General features: G+C 29.7%; 4 protein-coding genes across 6 annotated transcripts in view; 2 read left to right on the forward strand and 2 right to left on the reverse strand.

The window, feature by feature from the left end:
* The window catches only part of LOC126856519 (beta-1-syntrophin), a 216,625-nt gene extending 210,410 nt beyond the window's left edge, over positions 1 to 6,215 (reverse strand). For both annotated transcript variants that reach the window (XM_050605081.1, XM_050605080.1), the window contains exon 1: positions 4,772 to 6,215. In XM_050605081.1, the coding sequence (XP_050461038.1) occupies positions 4,772 to 4,795 (24 nt within the window). In that variant the 5' untranslated portion in view covers positions 4,796 to 6,215. The remainder of the gene's footprint in view (positions 1 to 4,771) is intronic.
* Positions 1 to 6,317, forward strand: part of LOC126856533 (uncharacterized) — a 47,732-nt gene extending 41,415 nt beyond the window's left edge. The window contains exon 3 of the mRNA XM_050605108.1: positions 6,212 to 6,317. Coding sequence (XP_050461065.1) covers positions 6,212 to 6,302 — 91 coding nt within the window. The 3' untranslated portion in view covers positions 6,303 to 6,317. The remainder of the gene's footprint in view (positions 1 to 6,211) is intronic.
* Positions 6,318 to 7,042: 725 nt separating this feature from the next.
* On the reverse strand, positions 7,043 to 16,957 carry LOC126856523 (purine nucleoside phosphorylase). 2 transcript variants are annotated; one of them, XM_050605095.1, is made up of 6 exons: positions 16,724 to 16,957; positions 12,704 to 12,798; positions 11,904 to 12,082; positions 11,623 to 11,798; positions 10,624 to 10,814; positions 7,043 to 9,472 (listed from the first exon to the last, which is right to left on the reverse strand). In XM_050605095.1, the coding sequence occupies exons 1-6, from the start codon at positions 16,822 to 16,824 to the stop codon at positions 9,255 to 9,257; spliced, it is 960 nt and encodes a 319-aa protein (XP_050461052.1). In that variant the 5' UTR covers positions 16,825 to 16,957; the 3' UTR covers positions 7,043 to 9,254. The 2 variants fall into 2 exon arrangements, with proteins under 2 accessions (XP_050461052.1, XP_050461051.1); XM_050605094.1 differs by having other exon boundaries at positions 11,904 to 12,112.
* A 4,443-nt stretch (positions 16,958 to 21,400) lies between these two features.
* Positions 21,401 to 23,147, forward strand: LOC126856526 (phosducin-like protein). The gene is made up of 4 exons (XM_050605099.1): positions 21,401 to 21,682; positions 21,823 to 22,058; positions 22,231 to 22,645; positions 22,852 to 23,147. The coding sequence occupies exons 2-4, from the start codon at positions 21,858 to 21,860 to the stop codon at positions 23,082 to 23,084; spliced, it is 849 nt and encodes a 282-aa protein (XP_050461056.1). The 5' UTR covers positions 21,401 to 21,682; positions 21,823 to 21,857; the 3' UTR covers positions 23,085 to 23,147.
* Positions 23,148 to 23,193: the final 46 nt, after the last annotated feature.

Below are 23,193 nucleotides of genomic sequence, written 5' to 3' on the forward strand. Positions count from 1 at the left end.
ACGAGAAAGTAGTTTAGATTATATGGTAGCGCTAATTCTTCGGTTAATTTCGAGATCTGGTTGAAAATGGCAACTTAATTGTGTATCTTATTGGATGCCCTATATATAAAATGACACTTTCGGCAAATGAGATCTGTGCAAAAAGTCTGTGCAGTTTCCTGAATGGAGTTCTACTGCACAAAAGTAATGGAATAGCGCGGTGCGGCGAACGACAGCAGCCATGTTTAATGAATGTGACGATATGACAGCACGTAGGTACGTGGCAAGGTATAATTAAAGTGTTTGTCTCTGGGAATTAGTCCTGTGCTAGTTCTGCCTTCACGTCGCCCACGTGAAAATACACGAGAGATGTCTTTATGGATGATATAACCGTGTGTGCAGCGCCCACGATATTACATACATACCATGTCCCAATTAACATCTGGCACCTTCTGGGATCATAAATTTACAATACGAGTTGGAACAATTTGATAATTATTTCTATAGGCCAATTTATATTATATTCATAGCCTCTCATTTGCCGTAATTGAAAATCTACGGTTCTGAGTCTATCTTATCGCTTATTTTCACGAGATAATTTCGCGTTTCTGATTATTTCGCGCCTTGAGCTTTAAAATCCTGTAGATTTAATCCTGAATTTAAATCTTTGTTATCTTTTTCTAATCCATTTATCAAGAAAGAAAAAAGATCAGCTACATATATATGATGCTGTACCAGTTCAAATATTTTATCAAACAAATTAAGGATTAAACGTAATCGGATAGATTATCGGATCTGAATTGTATTTAATTATTTAATTCCTAAATAAAAACGCAGAAATACATCGAAATGATCGTTGTCGCGAACCAACAAGTATATTAACGTTTTGAACAAGCGAACGGATGCGAGCTGCAACAGTTCACACGCGGATATAAATTTAAGTCGTTTTAGTCTCGCGATGCCCTCGACGCGATAAACTCGCTACGGCCGCAAGTGATCCTTTTACGCAAGGACACAGAAATGAATTGATTCCAGCTCCGATCTCGCAGCGAGGATTTCATATCGGGGCTATCGGGCGAAATGATACCAGATAGATCTCCATAGAACTAGCCGATTCTGTTAAACGGGTCCAACGTTGGCTCTCAATAGCGGTGGACAAGCATTGGTAGATCGGAGAAACGATAGATGAGAAATTTCGAATGTTTAAGCAAAAATGTGTTAATCGCATTCAATAATAAGACTCCCAAAATCTTTCAGGACCTGCATGAAAATTATATTCATATAATTACATAATTATATTATGGAGAGAAAAAAAAATATATTGAAAACTAATATAAATGAATAATTTTCTAAAGAGATTCAAATTTTTATTGAATTTTAATATTCGAGAAATTATCTTATTATATGTGTATACGCTTTAAGAAATTTAATAACGTTATAATTCATAGACTGTCTTTCAATTGTGATTTGAACAATGTAAATTAATATAAATTGAAACTATATGATCTCAATATTTGCAAAGATTTTAATATTGTCAAAAAATCCAAAAATGTTAAAACTACATATATAATAATTCTAAATAAATTTATTGATTTATATTATAAAATAATTTATTGACTTATATTATAAAATAATTTAATTACAAGTTTAATCTATTTAAAAGAAAAAACTATTAATAAAATTAGGCAACATAACGTAAATAAACTTTCAACAACGTGAATAAAAATATAAAAAGTGTCGCGCGACGCCATCATTTCAACCAAATTGATCCGCACGAAGTATTAAAATACGGAAACAAACGTCCACACGAGCGTTCGCGCAGTCGTTTTAACAGATACACGTGCACGAAGCAAATGCATCGAACTGCATGTCCATGTGTGTGAATGTGGCAAAGCAGGAGAGCAGCTAGAAGAGAGAGTGAGGTAGAAAAGTTGGGAAATTTCGACTGCATGTCGAATAATCGGAAAATACATTACGCACGTGCATTGTATCGCGGAAATAAGCCGCAACATCCAAAAATAGAGTGCAAAAAAGCGCAAGTCTTTCAGTTGTTTAAACTATTTACTTAAAATAGAAACCATTTGAAATCACATATAAAAAATACAAGATTTCATTAACTGTTGATCCATTTTTGCTCTTTTAATTCTTATTTGCAAAAACCTCTTCAAATAAATAATCTTTTCATTTTCAATAATTAAATAACACGTTAGTTACATTAATATCGCTAACAAAAAAATTTTTATGTACAAGTTGATTTATCTAACAGAATTTTATCTAATAAATCTTAATAATTTTTCAATGTAAAAATGATGAATCCAATTGATCGGAAGCTTAAACACATTTGTAACACGCTCGTGTAAATTACTATCGGTCTATCCCTCTAACGTGATTTCGATCACATAACAAGCACAATAGACACACGAAACAAGTTCGAGGGTTAAGTGTTGTTCCCACCAACGTTTTCCAACGACGGCACATCTTGCCTTGCTCTCTCATTTCTCTCACTCGCACTTTCAGCTACCTACCAATTTACGTCTTTTTTTTCTCCTTCTCTTTCCCTTGTTCTCTTGCACGCGCACTCAGTGGTCATAAACTACTAGTACCCGACGTACGCTGAGGTTATTGGTTTTTGCAAGGGGCTTGACAGTGCCGTATACATGCTACCATATATGTACCTCCATTTTGCACGGCTGAATTTTATTTCTTCAAAATAATCCCTGAATCTTCTTATAGAATATTCGCAGGCGTTTTTATTAAAGCTTGGTATACCGATAAAATATACAACGTAACTTTGAAAAAGAATAACCTAGAAAAGAAAAAAAAGATGTAAATATTTTATGTAAATATTTTAGAGATTACTATTCTCTCGAGTTATTCTATAATGTAAAGATAATATCAATCAGCATTCTCCACGATATGAGTCTAATATTCAATTTAAAAAATATAATAGTTTTAAATGTAGCTCGCGTTTATATATATATATATATATATATATATATATATATATATATATATATATATATATATTATATTTATTAGCGGTATTTGTGTTCTTTTGCTTCTCAAAAAATCAAATGTCAAGTGTCATAAAATCATTAAAAGATATCCAACGCCCACGATTAAGATAATTCAACTTTATTAAAATCGCTCGAGAAAAACATATATATTTTTTGTAAAAATAAAACGGGCATCTCCATAAATATAGCGCTGCTCGAGCAATGTATTTATATTTATATAATCATAAAACCATCAATTTTTTCAATATTTTTTGAAAATAAAAAGCTTACAGAAACGCTTAAACAAAGTAATTCAATATTATTGCTGTTGCTTATTTAATTTTCATAACAGTTAACATAATCTCAACGATGCGCGAAGATATTTCCAGACCTCATATTTATGCAAATTTTATTCTTTTGTCAGATACCACTTTTCTGCATATTTTAACTATATGTACATTTGAAAAACTAATTATTATAATAAAAATAACACAAGCATCCAATGTTTATATATAAACATTGAATTATCACATTTACTAACATTATTAAATTCTTCAAGAACAATATTTTTAAATGACAAATAAAAAAGCTAATTACAAAGATTCTAAATTTATAACAAAATAGTGAGTTGTGATATTGTTGAAAAAATATTTACAATGAACGTTTTAAATTTTTGTTTTATGCATTATATGAGGCTGCAGGTATACATTTTTAAAATACGAAGTAAACATATAAATATGTTTCGCGTTGCTACCGGCAAGATTAAATACTTGCTTTTTTTAAAATCTGTGGCTAAAATATGATTTTTAAAAACGTAGCGTAATCTCTTTTGCGTTCTTTTATTACGTGACTTCCCTTTAAATTTTTGCAGATTTTTCGCTACACGGTGCATTGTTCCTTTTAGCGAGCGTTCGATCTTACCCAGGGAATGAAGAGCCGCGACTGCCGTCTGGTTTCACGTGCTCGTCTCCGTTCTAATTCAATTACGCCATCCGGTACAATCTCCGTCTACCCAGTGGCATATTTATAGCCGCGCGAATGATTCGCGCTATGCTTTTCCGCGCTCCAGTATGTCATTTCCTCTCTCTGATCCTCTCACCCCCTCAGGCTCCCGATGCATGTCAGTTGCGTAATTCGCGTGGGATTCATCATGTTTTACGAATGATTCCCCGTCAGATTCATCATTGTCAATTCGATTTTATCAAGTTTCTCATATCGTCAGATTGTCGTTGATATCAAATGAAGAGTTATGTACTATAATTTTTTAATAATACACCAAAAACAATATTAGATTGAGGAACGGTTAACAATGTGCTTGATAAAGAAAAGTTATCTCCCTTATCAGACACATCGTTAACTATTCCTTCTTGTTTACCCACCATTATTTATGATGTATTATTGAAAAATTTCAATTTTATGTTTAATTTATTTTTTTTTAAGATAGTCATAGCAGATCATCTAAAATATAACTTATCAATCTCAGATATCATTTCTTTTAGGTCTCATCTTTTTTTTCAAAAATTAACTTTTGTAAAATATTTTTTTCTCTAAAATTTTAACAAGTTCAACTTTAAATTATTAATAAACATATATAATATCATATGAAAAATATAAAAATCCACATGCATTTTCATAAAAAAAAAAATAAATAAATAAAAACAATTTTAAGCCTTTCTGCTCCATTATTCTGTTTCATATTTTAAAGTATTTACAAAAGTAATTTCAAAATTCATAATCTACAAAATTCTGAATGATTGCGATAAAACAAAATAGTGTACGTATATGTATAGATTTACCGTTTTATTCGCGTGTATTGGCATATGACTTCCGGTAGATAATGGGAAGGCTCGTTGGCTGGCCTGTTTTGCGCTCGTACTAGCTCTATCACGGTTCTCTCTATTTCTCTTGCTTTGCTCTCACACACACACACTCTCTCTCTCTCTCTCTCTCTCTCTCTCTTCGTAAATCCTGCGTGGCGTCCACCGCGTCGTTTCTCCGGTCTCACGTGGCTTACGACATGCGTCACTGCCAGTCGGGCTAATACGATCCTCGATCCGCGCACGAGGCAATCACATAACCGCCTGTCGGCTCTCCTTTCAGCAGCCTCGACATGTTTTATCGCTCCTTCAGCGATCAGTCTGACCGTGATCACCCTATCCGTCTTTCAGTGAGAGATCGACGTGATTGCCTGGTCTATGAGCGTCCCCAGGTCGATCTACGCATCAGGGATCAAGATATCTAAGTCTGTCACTGTTAACGAGAAAAGTATATAGTCGGCTTGAATATAGACGAGTCGATTCGTTATCTCGTTCACCAAACGAGCACCGACAATTCGCGAAGACCTGTTTTACTCTCGACCGTGCTGTGGTCTTCCCTCCGCTTACTTTCGCTTACGAGAGGCTGAGCTTCTACGAGAATGCTCTGGATATACGGAATCAATGAAATGTTCCACTTTTGATTAAATGCTCTCCGAGATAGATAAATCTTCGATGCTGCGAATTCGGAGATAAAAGTTGAGAGGTTCAACTCTTGCGATCATCAAATCCTTGATTTTTGATTCGCTAATTATCTCTGCACAACTTTAGAATGTTTCAAACTCTAGAGTTTTAAATAATTAGATAATTTATTCTTTAAATTCTAAAATATTAAGACTGCTAATTTATTGAAATTTTAAATGTCTCGAGTTTTCCGCGTTATTGAAGTTTCAGTATCACCGAAAATTATATTCGAACTTTTAACTTATGATATGTTTAAAGCGCGCACTCTTTCGCTCTCTTTAAGATTTTAAATAATTATTATAATTTAAATCCATTTATTTCAGATGCTTGAATTTTTTATTATACTTTGATATTTAAATTTTTCAATTTAGATATATTTAAAATCTTCAAGCCGGCATATCTCAATTTGATATGTATGTGCTTGAATCAGAATGTTTAAATTCTCAACTCTGAGTTTAATAAATTCTACCTACTTTCCGCAACGACGTAATATCAATTTGAGAAACACACGTTGGCAGAATCAATTTTTAGAAAAAAAAAAAAAAATGATGCTCGATTATTCCAAAATTATATCATCAATCTTTAGAAATCACCAACGACTTCTCGAGGAGAATGATTATTATTTTTTTTTTTTTTTAAAGCACGATTTACGATTGATTAGATGAAGATATGCGCATCGCACGTCGTACTTGAACGTCTTGCAGGAAGCGATGCGAATAACGATGAATCGAATTTCAGACACGCACCACGATGCACGTACGCCAAACTTCACGCCGCGAACCTGCGGAAATGCGCATTCGAAATTCGAATGACGTCGAGATTCGAGTAATCGACGCAAAATGAGACGCACGACCCTTGGTGAAGGACGACCATATCGCTAGCGCGAATCACGTAAAACAACGATATATCGTCTAACCTCACTCCGCGACAGCACCAAACGTACTGAAATTCAACGGAGCTCCGTTCGTCGCAGTCAACCTGCCGTAGGTGGCGATGGCGAACGATGGGAGAAACGCGCCATACAATGACGTCACATGATCGAGAGAGAAATGGCGAGCTGACTCCACAGCTGGCGCGAATGTGAAAAGGCGGTCTCTGCTTTATCGACGCACGAGGACTTCCCTCAAATGTCAAATTTTTCGGATGTCAGATAGAACCCGTTCCAGCCGGACGTGGGTGACGTCAGTTTCTTTTATATATTTATACTTGATTTATATAAGGGCATTCGCGATTACAGCTCGCTATCTATTATAATACAAATTCATTTAATTCTTACATTAAATTTTAATCGAATTTTATACAGAAAATTTAAAGGAATCTTTGTTTAATAATCTGTCACATATACATAAATATATTTAATTGAAGATTGAAATATTGTGTATACTGAATGAGGAAACTGAAAATTATTATTGAATATTGAAAATAGAAATATTAATAATCTGATGCTTTAATCTTTATCTTGAAATCGGTTGGTTAAAAATTTACTGATAAAGATGGAATATCCAATAAAAAATATCTACCTCTATAAATATATAGTACAAAATAATCGCTATATTTTTACTTTATCGCTTTTATTATTTTTTACATTAAAACATATCGTTTATTAAATATCTTAATACGTACAATTTTTAATACATTTTATAATAATATTAAATTTTTACAAGAATACGTGATAAAATTATTTAGGCAACAAAAATATTTTATGGATACAAATTAGAAAGTATAGATAATCGAATTATACACGTACCATTTTATAGAACATATATACAACTATACGAAATGCACACTTTTTGCATTTCTATATTTTTTATTTATAGAGATACATGAATCTCCGTTTGTGGATAACAGTTAGTTACACAATCATTATGGATAGTGTTAATCAATGTATATATAATTAAAATATAACACTATTTTTTACACTATATCTACATTTTAAATCGCAATATAATCGCATATTTTTCCTTATTGATTATACGTAACTTGATTAAGAAAAATTATAAATTTTGCTTCTTGACAATGTCTATAAAAGACGAAAAAATTATCAAAAAAGAATAGCTTTGTAAAATTACAAAATAGATTAAAAATTTATAAGTACATATATATAATAGTAACTGTATCAAGATGTACACCTAATAGTATGATTAGAAAAATAAATTATAAATTAAGACACATAATGAATAGTTGTTAAACTAGAAATAACTTGTATTAATAATAAATATAAAAATAACAAATTAGTAATTTAATAATAAAAAATGATTAAATTAAAAATAATTTGATTAAAGAATATAATAAATGTATGTAACAAAATTATATCTTTAATTTAGTTTTTTTTTATATTGCTTTGATAATATCATATAATTATTTTAAATAATACAATATGTGCACATTAAATTTGTGTTTGAATTATCACGTTAAAAAAAAATATTTTTCTTAACATATTTAATTTTTTTCATTATTTTTCGTTATGATATTGTCGTTTTCTTCAATCAATATTATAATAAACATGTAATTCATTGCTTTTAATAAACATGTCAATAAGTACATCGATATTCTATTGGCAGTTTTTAGTTCTATTTCTTGCGGGAAAACACACGATGTAATACTTCAGAACTTCGATATTGAATTTCTCCATCGAGCGTTCTCACATAAGAAATATCGTATTTTAATAAAAATATTTTATATTAATATTTATTTTATTATTAATTTATTTTAATATTAATAAAAATTATCCAAATAAAAGTTATTTCTGTATAATTTTTACTACACGTTGCACACGATACCTAATCAATTTCAAAAATTAAATAATTAACACGATAATGATGTGCATTGCATCAATTACTTATATATAAATCTTATATATATATATATATATATATATATATATATATATATATTGTAATGATATTTACATTTAAATCTTCTAATTACGTTTATGCCTTACTTTTTCTTCTATTTTATATAAAATTTCATGTAAATTTGTGATGCAGAAGTTTATCAAACCTCTCTCTATATATAATGTTTTTAATAGTACTTAAAACATAATTATTCTCGAATATAGTATCCTTCTTAAACTAAGCATTGTTTAAAAAAGAAAAAAAAACTAGAATTTCATAATCCACAAGACATCATATAACATTGTTTTAGTACCGCACAAATTTTTTGCTTATCGAATCATAATTTAATTCGCTATTCCTGCGCCATATGGTCATCAAGGTTTAAGATTTATTGGAGCTGAACGACAATGCATTAGTGATAGAAGAAGGCGAAAACGAGATGAGGATAACGAAACAAGGATGGAAAATTGAGGGAATGCGCCGACTAACTATCTATAAGGCTTTCCTATTTCTCCTTTTCTCATCTCTCCTTCTCCAACTCGAGACCCCTCAAGGTGTGTAACGAATCAATTGAGATCTGAATCGAGCTCGAATTCAGATAAGTAGAATTGAAGCGCCAACTAAATAGGTAAAATACGACGAAGATAATGAAAATAAGATAATGAAGATTCGAGGAGTGATTTGTCAATTGACTTATTCTGTATTAAATTTACATTAGAATCTTGATATTTTTGTTAAGAAAACTCAAAAATGACGAAAAATCAAAACTTAAATTTAAAAATAACGATACTGAAACGTTACTTCTTTGCACTATCAATAACTTTTTATCTCCAATTAATTAAAATTTTTTGTCTATAAATAACGAAAACGAATGAATCAATAATTCAAAGGATTCCTTAGAATCTTAAAATGAAGCATGCCATATATCGGAATGATTTTCAATCCAGTCATTTTGGTTCCAGGATATCCTTAAGACGTATCACGATTCTGGATACAAATTCTTCAAGAACTGGTTGTCGCGCTTTGCCGACGTCCATTACCTCTTCATGGGTCGCCTCGCCATGATCTTCGTAATCAGTGACGCATTGATTGGTAATTAGACTGAATGCAAATACGGTCAGATCGCAATGCCGTGCAGTGATAACCTCATGAACCGTGGACATTCCTAAATATATAATTACATTATATATAATATTATATATATACGTAAAAAAATATGTGCATATAGAGAAATGAAAAAATAATTAAAATTAACAAATATAATTTAACAATAAAATACAAATTAAAAATAATAAAATATAAACACATATGCAGAAATAAATTAATATATAAGGAAAATAAACTTTTAACGTCTCATTACAAATAAAAACGTGATAATTTATTAATAACAAAATTAATAATAATTATTATATAATTTATATCTGATAATAAAATTATATAGATAATTTTCAATTATATATATATATATATATATATATATATATATATATATATATATATATATATGTATATATTCATTGTATTGTAATAATTATTAGAGCTATTAGAAACCCTAGAATCAATTTTCACAATGATTTTATAAGAAGTATTGATTTCATCATCTTGTTATGTTGTAAATTCTGTAGATTTAATTATCCCCTGCAGCGTTCTACTGATAAACGCAAGATATAAACTTGCAAAACATGTTGAATCTATCATTAGTTGCTTTGAAAAGAAAATTATTGCTTACTTATGATTAACGATATCGATGATATTATCAACACTAAATGATTCTAGCATAATATTTTAACGTGTTAATATTCATCGTTATTTTTTATGATTAAGGAGTGCCACTTGTAAAAACAAAAAATTAATGCAATCCTGTTTGTTTTCCACTTGAATATTCAGAGTATATAAAGCATGCTATATTAATTTTTAATAATTAATTTATTAATATTTGTTTATTACTTAAATAAACATTATATTTGCAAACGAATGTTAATATGCTTGTAAGATTAATTGGTTCGATTAATTGAAAAGTAAACAAGAAGAGAAGGAAAGGCAAATAGGAGTCCAGACGCAGTAATTATTAACATAGTAATCAAATAATATTTAGTTAGGTGTTAAAACATATATAATAATATAAAATTAATCAATGATATGATTAATCTTATATTATTATATGTTTTAACACCTAACTAAATATTATTCAATTATTACGCTATAATTACTGCTCTAAGCTATTACTGGCTTTTCCTTCTCTTCTTATTGATATTTATCATTCAAACTTCTTTTATTTTTTAACTTTATTATTTATTTGAAATATAAACGACATACCAACTGCATCAACACCGACCATCCTCAGCATCTTTAACTCCGCCACTGTCTCGAAATTAGGACCACCTAAACACGTGTAAACCCCCTTGTGTACGATATCGCTGATACCCATATCTTCGGCTACTTGCCTACCAATCTTTATCAGTTCAGCATTATAGGCTTTATTCATAGGCGGAAATCGAGGGCCAAATCTAAGAAAAAGAAAATTATGTTAAAAAATAAAGACTGCCAATAATTAATAATTGATAATAAATTATTATAAACGATATGTTACGGTTTTTATACTTTGAGCGTATATTTAAATAGTTTCGCTTTATTTAGCTTTCAATATCCGTTGAAAAAGCAAGAGTAAAATATCTTTCTTCGCTTTAAAAACGTTAATAAATTTGATAAAAAAAAACAATAAAAATTTACATTGTTAACGAATTCGAATCCGCGCTTCCATTGAATTCTTCGAAACATTATCGAAACTTGTCGAATCTATGAAGAACTGTCGGAAACAAGAAAGGGAAAGGGAATATGGAGACTGGCAGAAAGAATGGCATTAATTTATTTCATTGGAATAACCTTTCGAAAATCGGATTGATGAACTATTTACACACGGCGACATAAAGAAGCTGATTGACGTATTTGCTCAGCAAAGCCTTTCTGCGCTCTATCTTGCTTTTTTCTTTTCTTTCTCCCTTTCCCCTTCCATTCCCTTCACCCGATTCTTCTCACTGTCTCTTTTACTTCCTTTCATCGCTCGACACTTTTTTCTCGAATCTTCTTACAACTTCTTAACCAACTCGATAGTTGTATTTGTTCTCTTTTCCCAGACAAGTGAATTTAATTTTTTGTCAATCGCGACTATGAAAATTATCTTTTTGAAATTTTTTTGCACACACAATTCTCCCTAACTTAACTTAATCTTCTTTAATATACACTGAAGAAGAAGAGAGAGAGAGAGAGAGAGAGAGAGAGAGAGAAAGAGAGAAATTTAATCCTCCTGTGACCCACCTGTCGTCATTCGGTCCTTGAAGCGGGTTGTTGCCGGCAAAACCCATCATATTCACATGATCCTTCACTATCATGATATCACCAACTTTGTAAGTAGGATTTAAACCGCCGGCTGCGTTAGTGGCGATTAAATGTGTCACACCCACCAGTTTCATCACCCTCACTGGCATGGCGCACTGCGGATAGACATTGTTACATTTCGATTAACATAATACATCGTTTTATATGCATTTTATCTATATTATTTGACGATTACGCGTAATCACTGAAATTTGCCATACCTTCCATAGTGGGTAGCCTTCGTAATAATGAAACCTGCCCTGCATGCACATGACCGGTACACCCTGGAGATACCCGAAGACCATCTGTCCGGTGTGTCCCTTTACCGTAGATACCGGGAAATGTGGAATTTCTTCATAGGGAAAGCATCGCTTGTCCACAAGAGATTCCGCAATTGAACCTGGACACAACTCGTTTTGCTCATATGTTCCTGTTTAAGAATAAATAAAGCACTGGTAGGATATGCACAATGAAGGTCCCGCAACCTTTCATAAATGTTCGAAGTAACATGAGTTTTTTAGTGTAAAGAATATGCGTAATACAAAGAGGATGAAAATTAGAAATAATTAGGCAGATGTTATTAATGCTGTTAGTAATGATACTCAAAATCACATAAATAAATAATATAAAATAATAATATAAAAATAATAAAATAATATAAAAATAATCTAAAATAATGTCGTATAAGATCCTTCATAACCATATCTCGAAATTGTTAATTTTGATAGATAACTATTTTTTTACTTATAACTTCAAAAAGCACACGTGATAAATCAACATCATAATCACATCGCTTGCATATTAAAAAGAAAAAAATATATGAATTTAGAATATACGTGCAAATTATTAAATCTTTAAATTTATTACGCTTTTTATTCGTTGTACAATTATTTAGCAATGAATCGATATTAAATTAGTAATAGTTTTTATTATCGATTTTTGTCGAATAAAATTATTTCATTAATAATTCAATTATGAATAAATCGTTTACACTTAAGCGTACAGATAAGCAATTACTAACCCAGTCCCGAGCCGCATATAATTCCTATTTTCGGTCTGATCTTGATGCGATCCAATAAATACTGTGCTGATTCTTGCAACGTTTCAAAGGTATACCTGAAAAACATAATATAATTTTTTTTTTCTTACTATAATAAATGTCAATTGATAATTGAGAATTGTTCAAAATTAAAGACGTAATAATATAAATATTATATCATATATATAAATATATAATATAATATAAATGCTTCAAGTCCTCTGCAGAAATGTAGTTTTGCATATGATTCATGTAATTTTACGCAACTTTCCAATTTACCCTAGTGCACAATATTATGAATCGACCTGTTAGGAGAAGCTATTGATGATGTAAGAGGGTTGCGAACTAATTTTCAGACGCGCGGTCGTACATGACGCAGCTTTCCTTCTCCTCTGTGCCGATATCACAGCGACATATTAAAGCGTATTCAACAGATTGGTACTGATTAAGCGGACGTCGTACCCGCCGCCACAGCTTACAACTATCGTGCGACTATATTAAACGTCCTGTCATCATTACATGTAATTGCGTACCCAAGCTTTGCTTATGGTAATGGCAATAGAGATCGTGTAGTTACTACGACGCAGGTGGCTTCAAAAGTTGAATGTTGCAAAGACAGTCATTTAATAATCTAGAGCACAATAATATTCACCCTGTGTGCCATTTATTTCTGTTTTGTAATCAATTTTTCATTCTTAAAACAAAACGTGCAAAGTTGAATCGAATTTCACTATTGCCATGTTTCTGCAATATTAATATGCCCATTTTGTATCGTGAGCAGTTGTTACCATAAAAATCATGACTGTTTAACATTAAAGATATATAACTACTCATTGATTGACGTCACATAAATAACATACAACAATTTATTTATTTTTTTCTTGCATTGATATTTCATATCTCTTGAATGATACATCCATACATAAATAAAACCAGATTATAAAATTTTGAACTTTATATAGGTAATAATCAAGATGCATATAAGCAGATTAAAAATACGAGATTAAAAATTTAAATTTTATTTTAATTTAGGTGATGATAAATTGTGTGTATGTATAATGTACTGATAACAAGTTAAAAAAACAAGATCAATTGTATAACAAGAATCGATATCAGTTGAGCTAAGAGAACTGATAGAGTAAACGGTGTGGATAATTACAATTTTGAACATACAAACTTTCTATACTAATATGGAACTATAATCGCTTATATCTCTGCAACTATTAACCTTCACATTTCTGTATATTAGAAATTTCGATCCTAATTAATTTTCAAAACACATTATTAAACTAATTAATTTAACATTTCGCATAGCAGTACCCATAAATCAAGCTGCTACGTAAAATGTTAAATCAATTATTTTAATTTCGTATTCTGGAAATTAATTAGAGTCGGAAATTCTGGTTGTGGAAATATCAAGATTTACAAACAAGCTTTCAAAGTTATAAGCGACCATAATTATACATTAGTATTGAGAGTTAGTACGCGCTCGAAGCCGTATGCAATTATATATATGTACACTCTATTAATCATACAACACTCAGAGCTGATACATTGATTTTCATTACGCAACTAATCTTGTTTTTACCGTCATATGTGACAACGTAATCATTTATCATAAATTAAAATAAAATTGGAATTTTTAATTTGTGCTCATACATTCTAATCATTACTTATAAAAAAATTTAAATTCTTAAATAAAATGATATTATTGCGGGTGGAATTCTAAAAATCAAAAGCACAATAACGGAATATTTTTGTGCGAGAGGAAAATAAATCAATCTAGTGCACGTTGTTGTTCAACGTTAAATTAATCAATATTAAATTTATTTTTAACAAACAAATTATCGACATAATTACGAACCTTTAACATTGCCACAATACACATACTAGAAATATATGTGATAAGAATTGCTCGTAACATGAAGCATAAAATTTATAACAAGAAAAGCATCATAAAATAAAATAAAATTCTATTCAATTTATTTTTTTTAAGAGTGTATAAAAATTTTATTTTATAATAACACTACATATATATTTCTAAGTCAGGTTTCTGATGTTGCAATTCCATGGAGACTTGAATATTTAAAGCCTTGATTCCTTGGTTTCCTGAATTTCTCACTTACATATAGTAGCTTGTGTCACGTGTATCTCGCCTTCTCTTTGTTTTATAGAATGTCTGTCTTTTTTGGATCAAGCAATTGTTTTACATGGCTCACAAGCACATATGTGTACTGGTGCTTTGACCTACGAATTATTAAATCGTTAGCTCTTAAAATTATTAAATTTTTCGAAATTTGAAGATTTAAATTAAATTCTTGGATCCTTAGATTACTTGTTCTCTGAATGCTTAAGATCATGCATTTTGAGATTTCTTTGATTGTATGAATGCATTCCGCATTCTGCGAAACTATAAGCATCAATTGGCCAAGTGGTTGCGATTAAATTCCCATATTACGTAAATTCGATAACTATGTTCGCATGTGACGTGCGCTCTTGTTCACCTGAATGCGCGGAAATTTTGCGTGTGCATTTACGCGCGTATATGCTCACGATGAATACACAATAGATGAACTGTGCGTGAATCCGGCATACACAGTGTAACCGAAATATCGAAAAAGAAAGAAAAAAAAAATATGGATAAAAGTGCGCGTTCGTCCAGGATATATCCATGAGGGCGTTTATCAATTTTCGCTCACACAATAAATGCTATCAAAAAAATACAATCAACTGAGATTGAAAAGTTGTTTTTAAGTTTATCCTTGAATATTAAAAAAACAATAAAATGCTATATTTAATTTTTTTATTTCTTATCCTTCATCTATGGCATTATTGATATATATCACAGCATAACAAAACGTTGTATCGATGTGTCACTCGTAATTGATTTAGTCATTCGAAGTGAATGGAACAATCGATCTATCCGTAACGAATGAAACTTTCTCTTTGAATAAATGTACGTACATCAAGGAAAAATACTATGACAAATTGTCAGTCACTTTTTTTACTCGACTAAAGCCATTATTTGCCAATTGACCTTGCAGATTATCTCTGAAGTATTATCACCGAATGTGTGAATATTTTACTGCTTTTGAAATAATTTTCAAAATAATAATATATCTCAATAATAGATCTCCAATTTATATAATTTTTATAATGTACATAATTTTTTTGACAAATTCCTCTTTCCTCGTTTCATCATTTAAAAATATAATCATTTGAAAACACTTTGTGTGACTTTTTATTTAATCTATAATTACACGACTTCAAAAAATGGTGTATGATTTTCTGTTAAACACCACGTATATCTCCGCAAGCGCGCATTTCGTATACGCGCGTACATATTCCAATGCATGATTTGTAATACCCCTGAAGCCTATGTTATGCATTTAGCTTAAATCCGCTACTATTTGAGCGTGCCGGTAGTTTAGCAGGTAACCGCACCGTTTTGTACCAGTTTCGGAGCGAAATTACATCGAATTATAGTGGGCGCGCACGGGCGCGCTCCAAATACTTCATTCATTCGATTTCGTGTTAGATATTTGTGAGAAGTACAATTAAAGCCAACTAATTTCGTAATATCGGTAATCATTTGCATCTAACAAATATTATTTATACATATTTTAACATACATCAATTCTATTACATCCTATACACATATATTCTGCTTCAAGGGGGGGCCATGATGTTGTAATAGATTATTAAACCTCAGATAAAGTTTTGATAATAATTCGAACAGTTTATCTTGGGTTGATTCCAAGTGTAAACTCTGGAAAATTTCATCTCGAATGTTAATTACAGAGGCACTTAACATTATATGTTACGAAAGTTGGAAAGCTGCGAAGAGTTTTGTGACTTTTAGCAAGGATTTTAAAGAAATTTAAATGACATTAAAGAAATATCGTTAATTTTTTTTACTTCTTTTCATTTGCAAATATATCATCTGCACATCTTCTATATCGATCTCGAAATTTTACAAGAAACAATTTGAATCGGACTTACGTTTGTCGCGCATGCTTCGCATTTGTTTGCAACATGTCGTTATTGGTCAATCGTCTGACCGGAAAATTGTCGTGACCGTTAATAGTATCCGGAAATGGCATTTTCACTTTGAATAGAACGCGTAACAGAAATCACTCGTTAATAATTAGCGATAAAATTAAAAAAGGAAGAACAATGCAAGCAACTAACCGATCGGTACGAACGCGCTTTTACGACTAATGGCTGGTGTGACTTTTGTGCTCCCGTTTTATAGAAAAGTCCAAGCACGAAGTCGAAAAAATGCCAGCATTAATAAGACGACCAGTGATCGAGAACACGCATAAGCACATCGACCAATCAGCAATTGCAAAGCAGTAGCGCATAGGATAATCAGAGAGAAGATGAAGAGGGGAGAAGACGCATAAGACGATAACCCGTTACAAAGCAAGTGGTCCAATTATTGTTATTTATTCAATGACGTTTTGACGTCAATGAAGCGCGAAATCTAGCGCTACAAAATAATATTTTAGCTGACATCAACTGATTAAGTAACTGGTCTGGTAAGATAAAAAAAAAAAGAATGGGAAAACACAAATCTCTATAAAACATTAATCATTTATTATTTCAAATGCAATAGTATTAATTGTATTGCGTATAATTGTGGCTTTCAATATTTGTTTGTTACCTCCGACATAAGAAATTATAATTAATTATTAAAAATATAATTCTTTAAAAATTAAATGTAAAATTAATAAATAAACAAAGTCAGGGTCTTATGTTCAATTAATTATTTGAGTATCTGTAATTGTATTCCAGAAGAATGGATTGAACATATTCTATTATTTTTTATTAAAAATAATTAGTTATATATTTAATCTTATATAATATTTAATATCCTCTAATATTTTTATTTGTCATAAATGATATATAACGAAAAAATCCTTTTTTATTAAAATAATTTAAAGTAGACAGAATGTAAAAGATAAAACGTACCTCTCGAGTCAATTTTATTTTCTCTAAATTCAATTGTGAAACGTTTAACTTTATTATTTCTCTCGCCGCAGCATTAATAAACGAGCAAAGGAAATGTACAGCATTCTCGTGAGATGTTGTTACATAATTACCGCATGACGATAAGTGCCCTAAAAAATATGCTTCATTTATGCGTCCATTTTCTATTTTTTACAAATTCAAATTAGATTAAATTTTTAATATTGTCTTAATATAATTATTAATAAAATGTTTCATTCTTATTTATTAAAGAAAAAAGAATTGTATTAAAATTTTTTATAATTTTAAACAACCTAAATATTTTAGAAATTTTTGAATGGACCAGCTTTTATTTCCAGCAAAATGCTAATTTTTACAACTCGCATAATCCTTCAAAGAAATCTATCGCTAAAAATGAATTAGCTGTATTGACTTGAATCAGATTAGCTGTTGCACGATTACAAAGCTGATTAACATTGGACCCAACATAATATTTACACGCAGCATACTATGTTCGTAAATTTAGAACGATAAATTATAACGACAAGCTGGAGGTCAAACGATAAGATGGAACCCCAGCAGATCATTCGAGATTAAAGCATTCTTGCTTTTCCTTACAGCCTTACAACATTTTATATGACGTCTGCGTATAACGCTTATCTGCTGGCTTTAGTAAATCACTCTACTAACTTCTTCACTCTCTCTCCATTTCTATTATAATATTTCCATTTTCAAATTTCGAGAAAACAAGCAATTTTATAGACCCTATTAATATATAATATTAGATAAGATTTACTATTATTATATGCTACATTTATAATGTTATATTACATTTACGTATACACATGACTTATAATTAATCAATAATATTGCATACACGAAATGGTGCTATGGAATATTTTACTTAATATTATCAATAGAATGATCTAGATAATATTCACACACATAAAAGAAAGCTAAAAGATCTCAAAAATGTCTAAAGGGCGATAATAAGATGTTATTTATTATATACCTGTTATCTAAGGATAGATAACGTACTTACGTAACGCGCGACGTTAAACCATCAATAAAAAAAATTTTTTTTCATTCTTTTAAATAAACTTTTAAGTAAATTTTAGGCTTTTAAAATAATGCGTTATTACGTGCACGATGATGAATAATGTGTATGTACTTAATAGCCCAACTATCGAACGACAAAACTGGTCAGCATAGTTGATCAAAAGTTGTAACTCTATTGGAGAAGAGAATTGTCAAATGTTCCAAACTACATGAAATATTCTAACAATGTATTATCGTAAAATCAAAAATTCCAATTCCTTTTTTGACGTTTTATTTTGATTCCACTTGCATTTCGCGAATCAAAAAATATGACGATTAAAATATCATAATTAATTAATAAAATCATATACAATTAATCATAATTATTTTCTGTAGATAAGAATTTAATATATAAATAATTAATTTATGAATAATTAATTTAGCTAATTATATTGTAGGACAAATATTTTTATTTAAGGACTTATATTTTTTATTTCCGAATAAAAAGATTTATTCTACAATAAGAATTTTTAAAAATATTTACTCCTGCAAATTTGTTCAATTTATTTAAATACATATGAGAAACGACTTATATAATATTTTACTCTCAATAACTTGAATAAAGATGGAGCAAACATAATGCAGAAAAGCACTATTCGTATACATGCGCTATATATCAAGCAACAAGTAGGAATATTCTCTCTGCCTATTTACCTCCAGGTTAACTATCAGACGCTGATAACAACTTACAATTGTCTCTCCGGGTTAACCTTGCCACTTATCGCATTATTCAAAGCAATATCGTTAATAGCACACATTTAATCTTTCAAACGACCCAATATAGATTATTATTTAACCCTTGACGTATTAATCAATTTTTTTTTACATAAGAAATGTTGTCTTGGTCAACAAGTCTTTTCATTTCTTTTTTTTCAATCGAAAGTTTTAGCGTCATATTACGTAAATACATTTAACTTCAATTTTACATATATAAAAATAAAAAGTTGATATTTTGACGAGTAAAATAAAAAAAATTTTTTAATTAAAAAAATGAATCATATGAAGGAGACGGAAGGCAATAAAGAATCAGCGCAATAATTTGTGCGCATATGTTTTATTACAATAAAATTCATATTTTAACGAACAATAAATAATAAATACAATCACAAAAAGCGTATGTTTTAGTCCTTTTTTTTTATCATCTTCAGCGCAATTATAAATTATATAAAATATATTAGATTAATATCATTACATATTAATATTATATTAATATTAAATATATTATATATTAAAAATATAATAGCAATAATACATAAAACAAAAGCATTTATGTTGTTAAAAGATAAATGGTAAAATATAATGGAATTTCAAGAAAGAGACAGCTAGTTGTTTTTTATAGTAATATACTTTAGGAGACAGCCTCTTTTTATTTCAAAATTCCATTATAGTAATTTACCTTTTAACAACATGGATGATTCACTTTTGTTCTGCGTATTATTGCTGTTACATTTTTAATATAATATATTCCGTATACTTTTGCGCTGAAGATGATCCAAAAAAACCAAAACGTCCGCTTTATTTTGTGATTGTATCTAATACTCAGTTATTATTAAAATATGAATGTAATTTTATTGCAATAAAATATATAGGCGCACGAATTACCACGCTAACTCTTTATTGCCTTCTATCTCTTTCATACGATATTCATAGGAGCCTTTAATTATATTAAAAATGAAAATGTTGATGTTGTGTTTAGGCTCATTAAGAATAAAAAGATGCTTTCTATTATTAATATTATCGTAAGAATAAATAAAATATGATATACAAGCCAGAAAAAAAAATTTTGCACATTTTTATCGATATTAAAAATAAAATCTTTTTATTGGCATGAAGTGTGAACCTGCGAAAATTAAAAATGAAATTACACACATATTCAGTTGCGTTCTTTTTTACATTTTCCGCATTTAAAATTAAATTGTTTATTTGTGTTTTAGCAGGAAAAAAAACAGGAAAAAAAGAGAGAAAAAGATATAAAGTAACAATTATATAAAACGAATAATATATCTCTTTTTATAAATGTATGTGAGAGTCGAATGTGCGTTTCTTGAAATATTATTTATGTATGTTAGAAAAAAAAATTGCTACAAAATATGTTTATTTAGGTTGTGACAAAATGTAAAAAAAAAATAAATGTTTCTTCTTTGTTTATTTTGTAAGAAAAATTTAAATACCATTTATATCCGATATATTCAATTGCGATAATCTCAAAGTTGGAGTGAGAAATTTTTTTATTGGCTGCGATAAACATGAGACAGAGAATGTTTTCCGGCAAGATACGCAAATAACACGGTCGTAGAATACGAGTAATGTAGAAGGTAAAACGAACAGGGCTCAAATAAGAATGATGGATAGCTATTCCCAACTATATCTCCAATTGATGAACCAATCAGGACAAGAGGAACCAAAGATTTTTTGCTCTGATTGGTCAACCAAAAGATTTATATTACACTAAAGACTCAAACTAAAGACTAGCCTTATAAAACTAGTTTTAAAAACATCGAAAAGTACTAGACAAGAGGTTTGTTCCTTGTAGCTGAATTGGCTGTACTATTCATATTTTATCTTTCTTCTTCTAATGTGGATAGAAAAAGATAAACTCTGAACTAGTATCACGAGTGCAGTCAGTTCAGCTCAGCTTTAATACGTCAATGACGATATAAGAGAGGCGATTTTCTTTATTTTTTTCTTTAAAAATCTGTAAAATATAAATATGCACTATAATAATGCATAATAAAAATATTAATTTGCTCTGCTGATGTAAAAAAAAAATTAAAACTTTAACTATACAATATCTTAATCTTAACTACTCAATAATATTCAACGTTTTTTAAATTTATCAATTATTTCGAGTTTTTAATATTTTAAAAATGTGTTTCTTCGATTAAAATACAGGTATGACATATCTAAATTAAGAATTATTTTGTCAATTGTATATGATTAGTTACAGAGGATCTTACTATCCTACATACATATGTAATTCATTGTTCATGAATAATAATTAAGAGATTAATAATATAGATCCTTATTAACAGGTGTATATAATCCACTGTTGTAAAACCCTGACATAATGTCCACTTTGGAGGATAAAATTTTGGGAGAGAAGTTGCACTACTATTGTAGTTCGAGCGAAGATGAGGAAAATGATGATTCTGGAGATTCCGATAAGGAATATAACAATGTGAAATGCACTGAGGATAGTGCACAATATGCAGCGCCTGCAGAATGGGATGGAGTTTCCAATAATACAGGACCTAAAGGTGTCATAAAGGTATGAAGTATTATAATACTAAGTATAATTTATATTTATATATTATAATGTATCCTTTAATTGTGAAAAAGATACTAAAATCTAGATAATTATATTTAAGTTTAATTGTCAAATATATATTTTGAATCTAAAAGATATATCTTTTAATATTTTTGAAATATATTCTTGATAGGATTGGCAAAGATATAAGCAACTAGAAGCAGAAAAGCGAGAATTACAAGAGAAAGAAAAATTGGAATTGATTAAAAAACTGAGTTTAACATGCCGCAGTGCTTTGGATGAGGAGAAAGAAAAGCTGAATGAGACAGATCCAGATCTGGTAAATTTATTGGCTGATGAATTCCTATTGGAATATCAGAAACAGAGAATGAAAGAGATGCTAGCAAAAACAGAGAAACTTTGCTTTGGAAAAGTCATTGATTTAGAGAGTGCTGATCAATTTTTGCAAGCTATTGATGATGAAGATAAATCAGTGACTATTATTGTTCATATTTATGAAGACAATGTACCTGGCTGTGAAGCTATGAATGGATGCTTGATATCTCTTGCTGAAGAATATCCTCATGTGAAATTCTGCAAAATTCTAGGTCTGTGCTAAAAATTTTAAGATTATACATTTAAACTTCCATTACCTATCATTAATTAAATTAATTTAAATGATTCTACTATCAAATTTTAAAACTATAAATCAATAATGGAATCTTGTTATAGAACATAACATGTTTTTATTTTTCAACTGTTTCTTTTAATGTGGAAATTTAATTAAATTTTTTTTAATACTATGCTTTTTCAGGATCAATTGCAGGCCTCAGCAAACAATTTAAAAAGTTCGGCGTACCAGCATTATTGGTATATAAAAAAGGACAAATTATAGGGAATTTTGTACATATGACAGATCATTTGGGAGTGGATTTTTACTCATCAGATTTAGAAATATTTCTCATTGAACATGGAATACTTGCAGATAAAAATTGTGTACCTCTCATCATCTCGAAGAACGAAAACAATACATCTGATAATGAATAACAAGAAAATTTAATATTTTTATCTTTTTTAAGATAATCTATTGCGAGAGATCTTTTAATTAAGTCACGTGGAATTGTGGAATAACTTACTAATTAAAAACTATACAGTA

Source organism: Cataglyphis hispanica, chromosome 19 (assembly GCF_021464435.1).
Source record: "Cataglyphis hispanica isolate Lineage 1 chromosome 19, ULB_Chis1_1.0, whole genome shotgun sequence".
NCBI lineage: Eukaryota > Metazoa > Arthropoda > Insecta > Hymenoptera > Formicidae > Cataglyphis > Cataglyphis hispanica.

What these genes read in the sequence shown, in the direction of transcription:
- LOC126856523 (XM_050605094.1), bottom strand. Translation starts at nt 16,824, where the DNA reads ATGCCATTTCCGGATACTATTAACGGTCACGACAATTTTCCGGTCAGA. An exon ending in AAGGCTACCCACTATGGAAG is followed by an intron (nt 11,799 to 11,903) that starts GTATGGCAAATT and finishes GTCTATCCGCAG; the next exon opens with TGCGCCATGCCAGTGAGGGT. An exon ending in GGTCGGTGTTGATGCAGTTG is followed by an intron (nt 9,473 to 10,623) that starts GTATGTCGTTTA and finishes TTATATATTTAG; the next exon opens with GAATGTCCACGGTTCATGAG.
- LOC126856526 (XM_050605099.1), top strand. Translation starts at nt 21,858, where the DNA reads ATGTCCACTTTGGAGGATAAAATTTTGGGAGAGAAGTTGCACTACTAT. An exon ending in GACCTAAAGGTGTCATAAAG is followed by an intron (nt 22,059 to 22,230) that starts GTATGAAGTATT and finishes TATTCTTGATAG; the next exon opens with GATTGGCAAAGATATAAGCA. An exon ending in GAAATTCTGCAAAATTCTAG is followed by an intron (nt 22,646 to 22,851) that starts GTCTGTGCTAAA and finishes ATGCTTTTTCAG; the next exon opens with GATCAATTGCAGGCCTCAGC.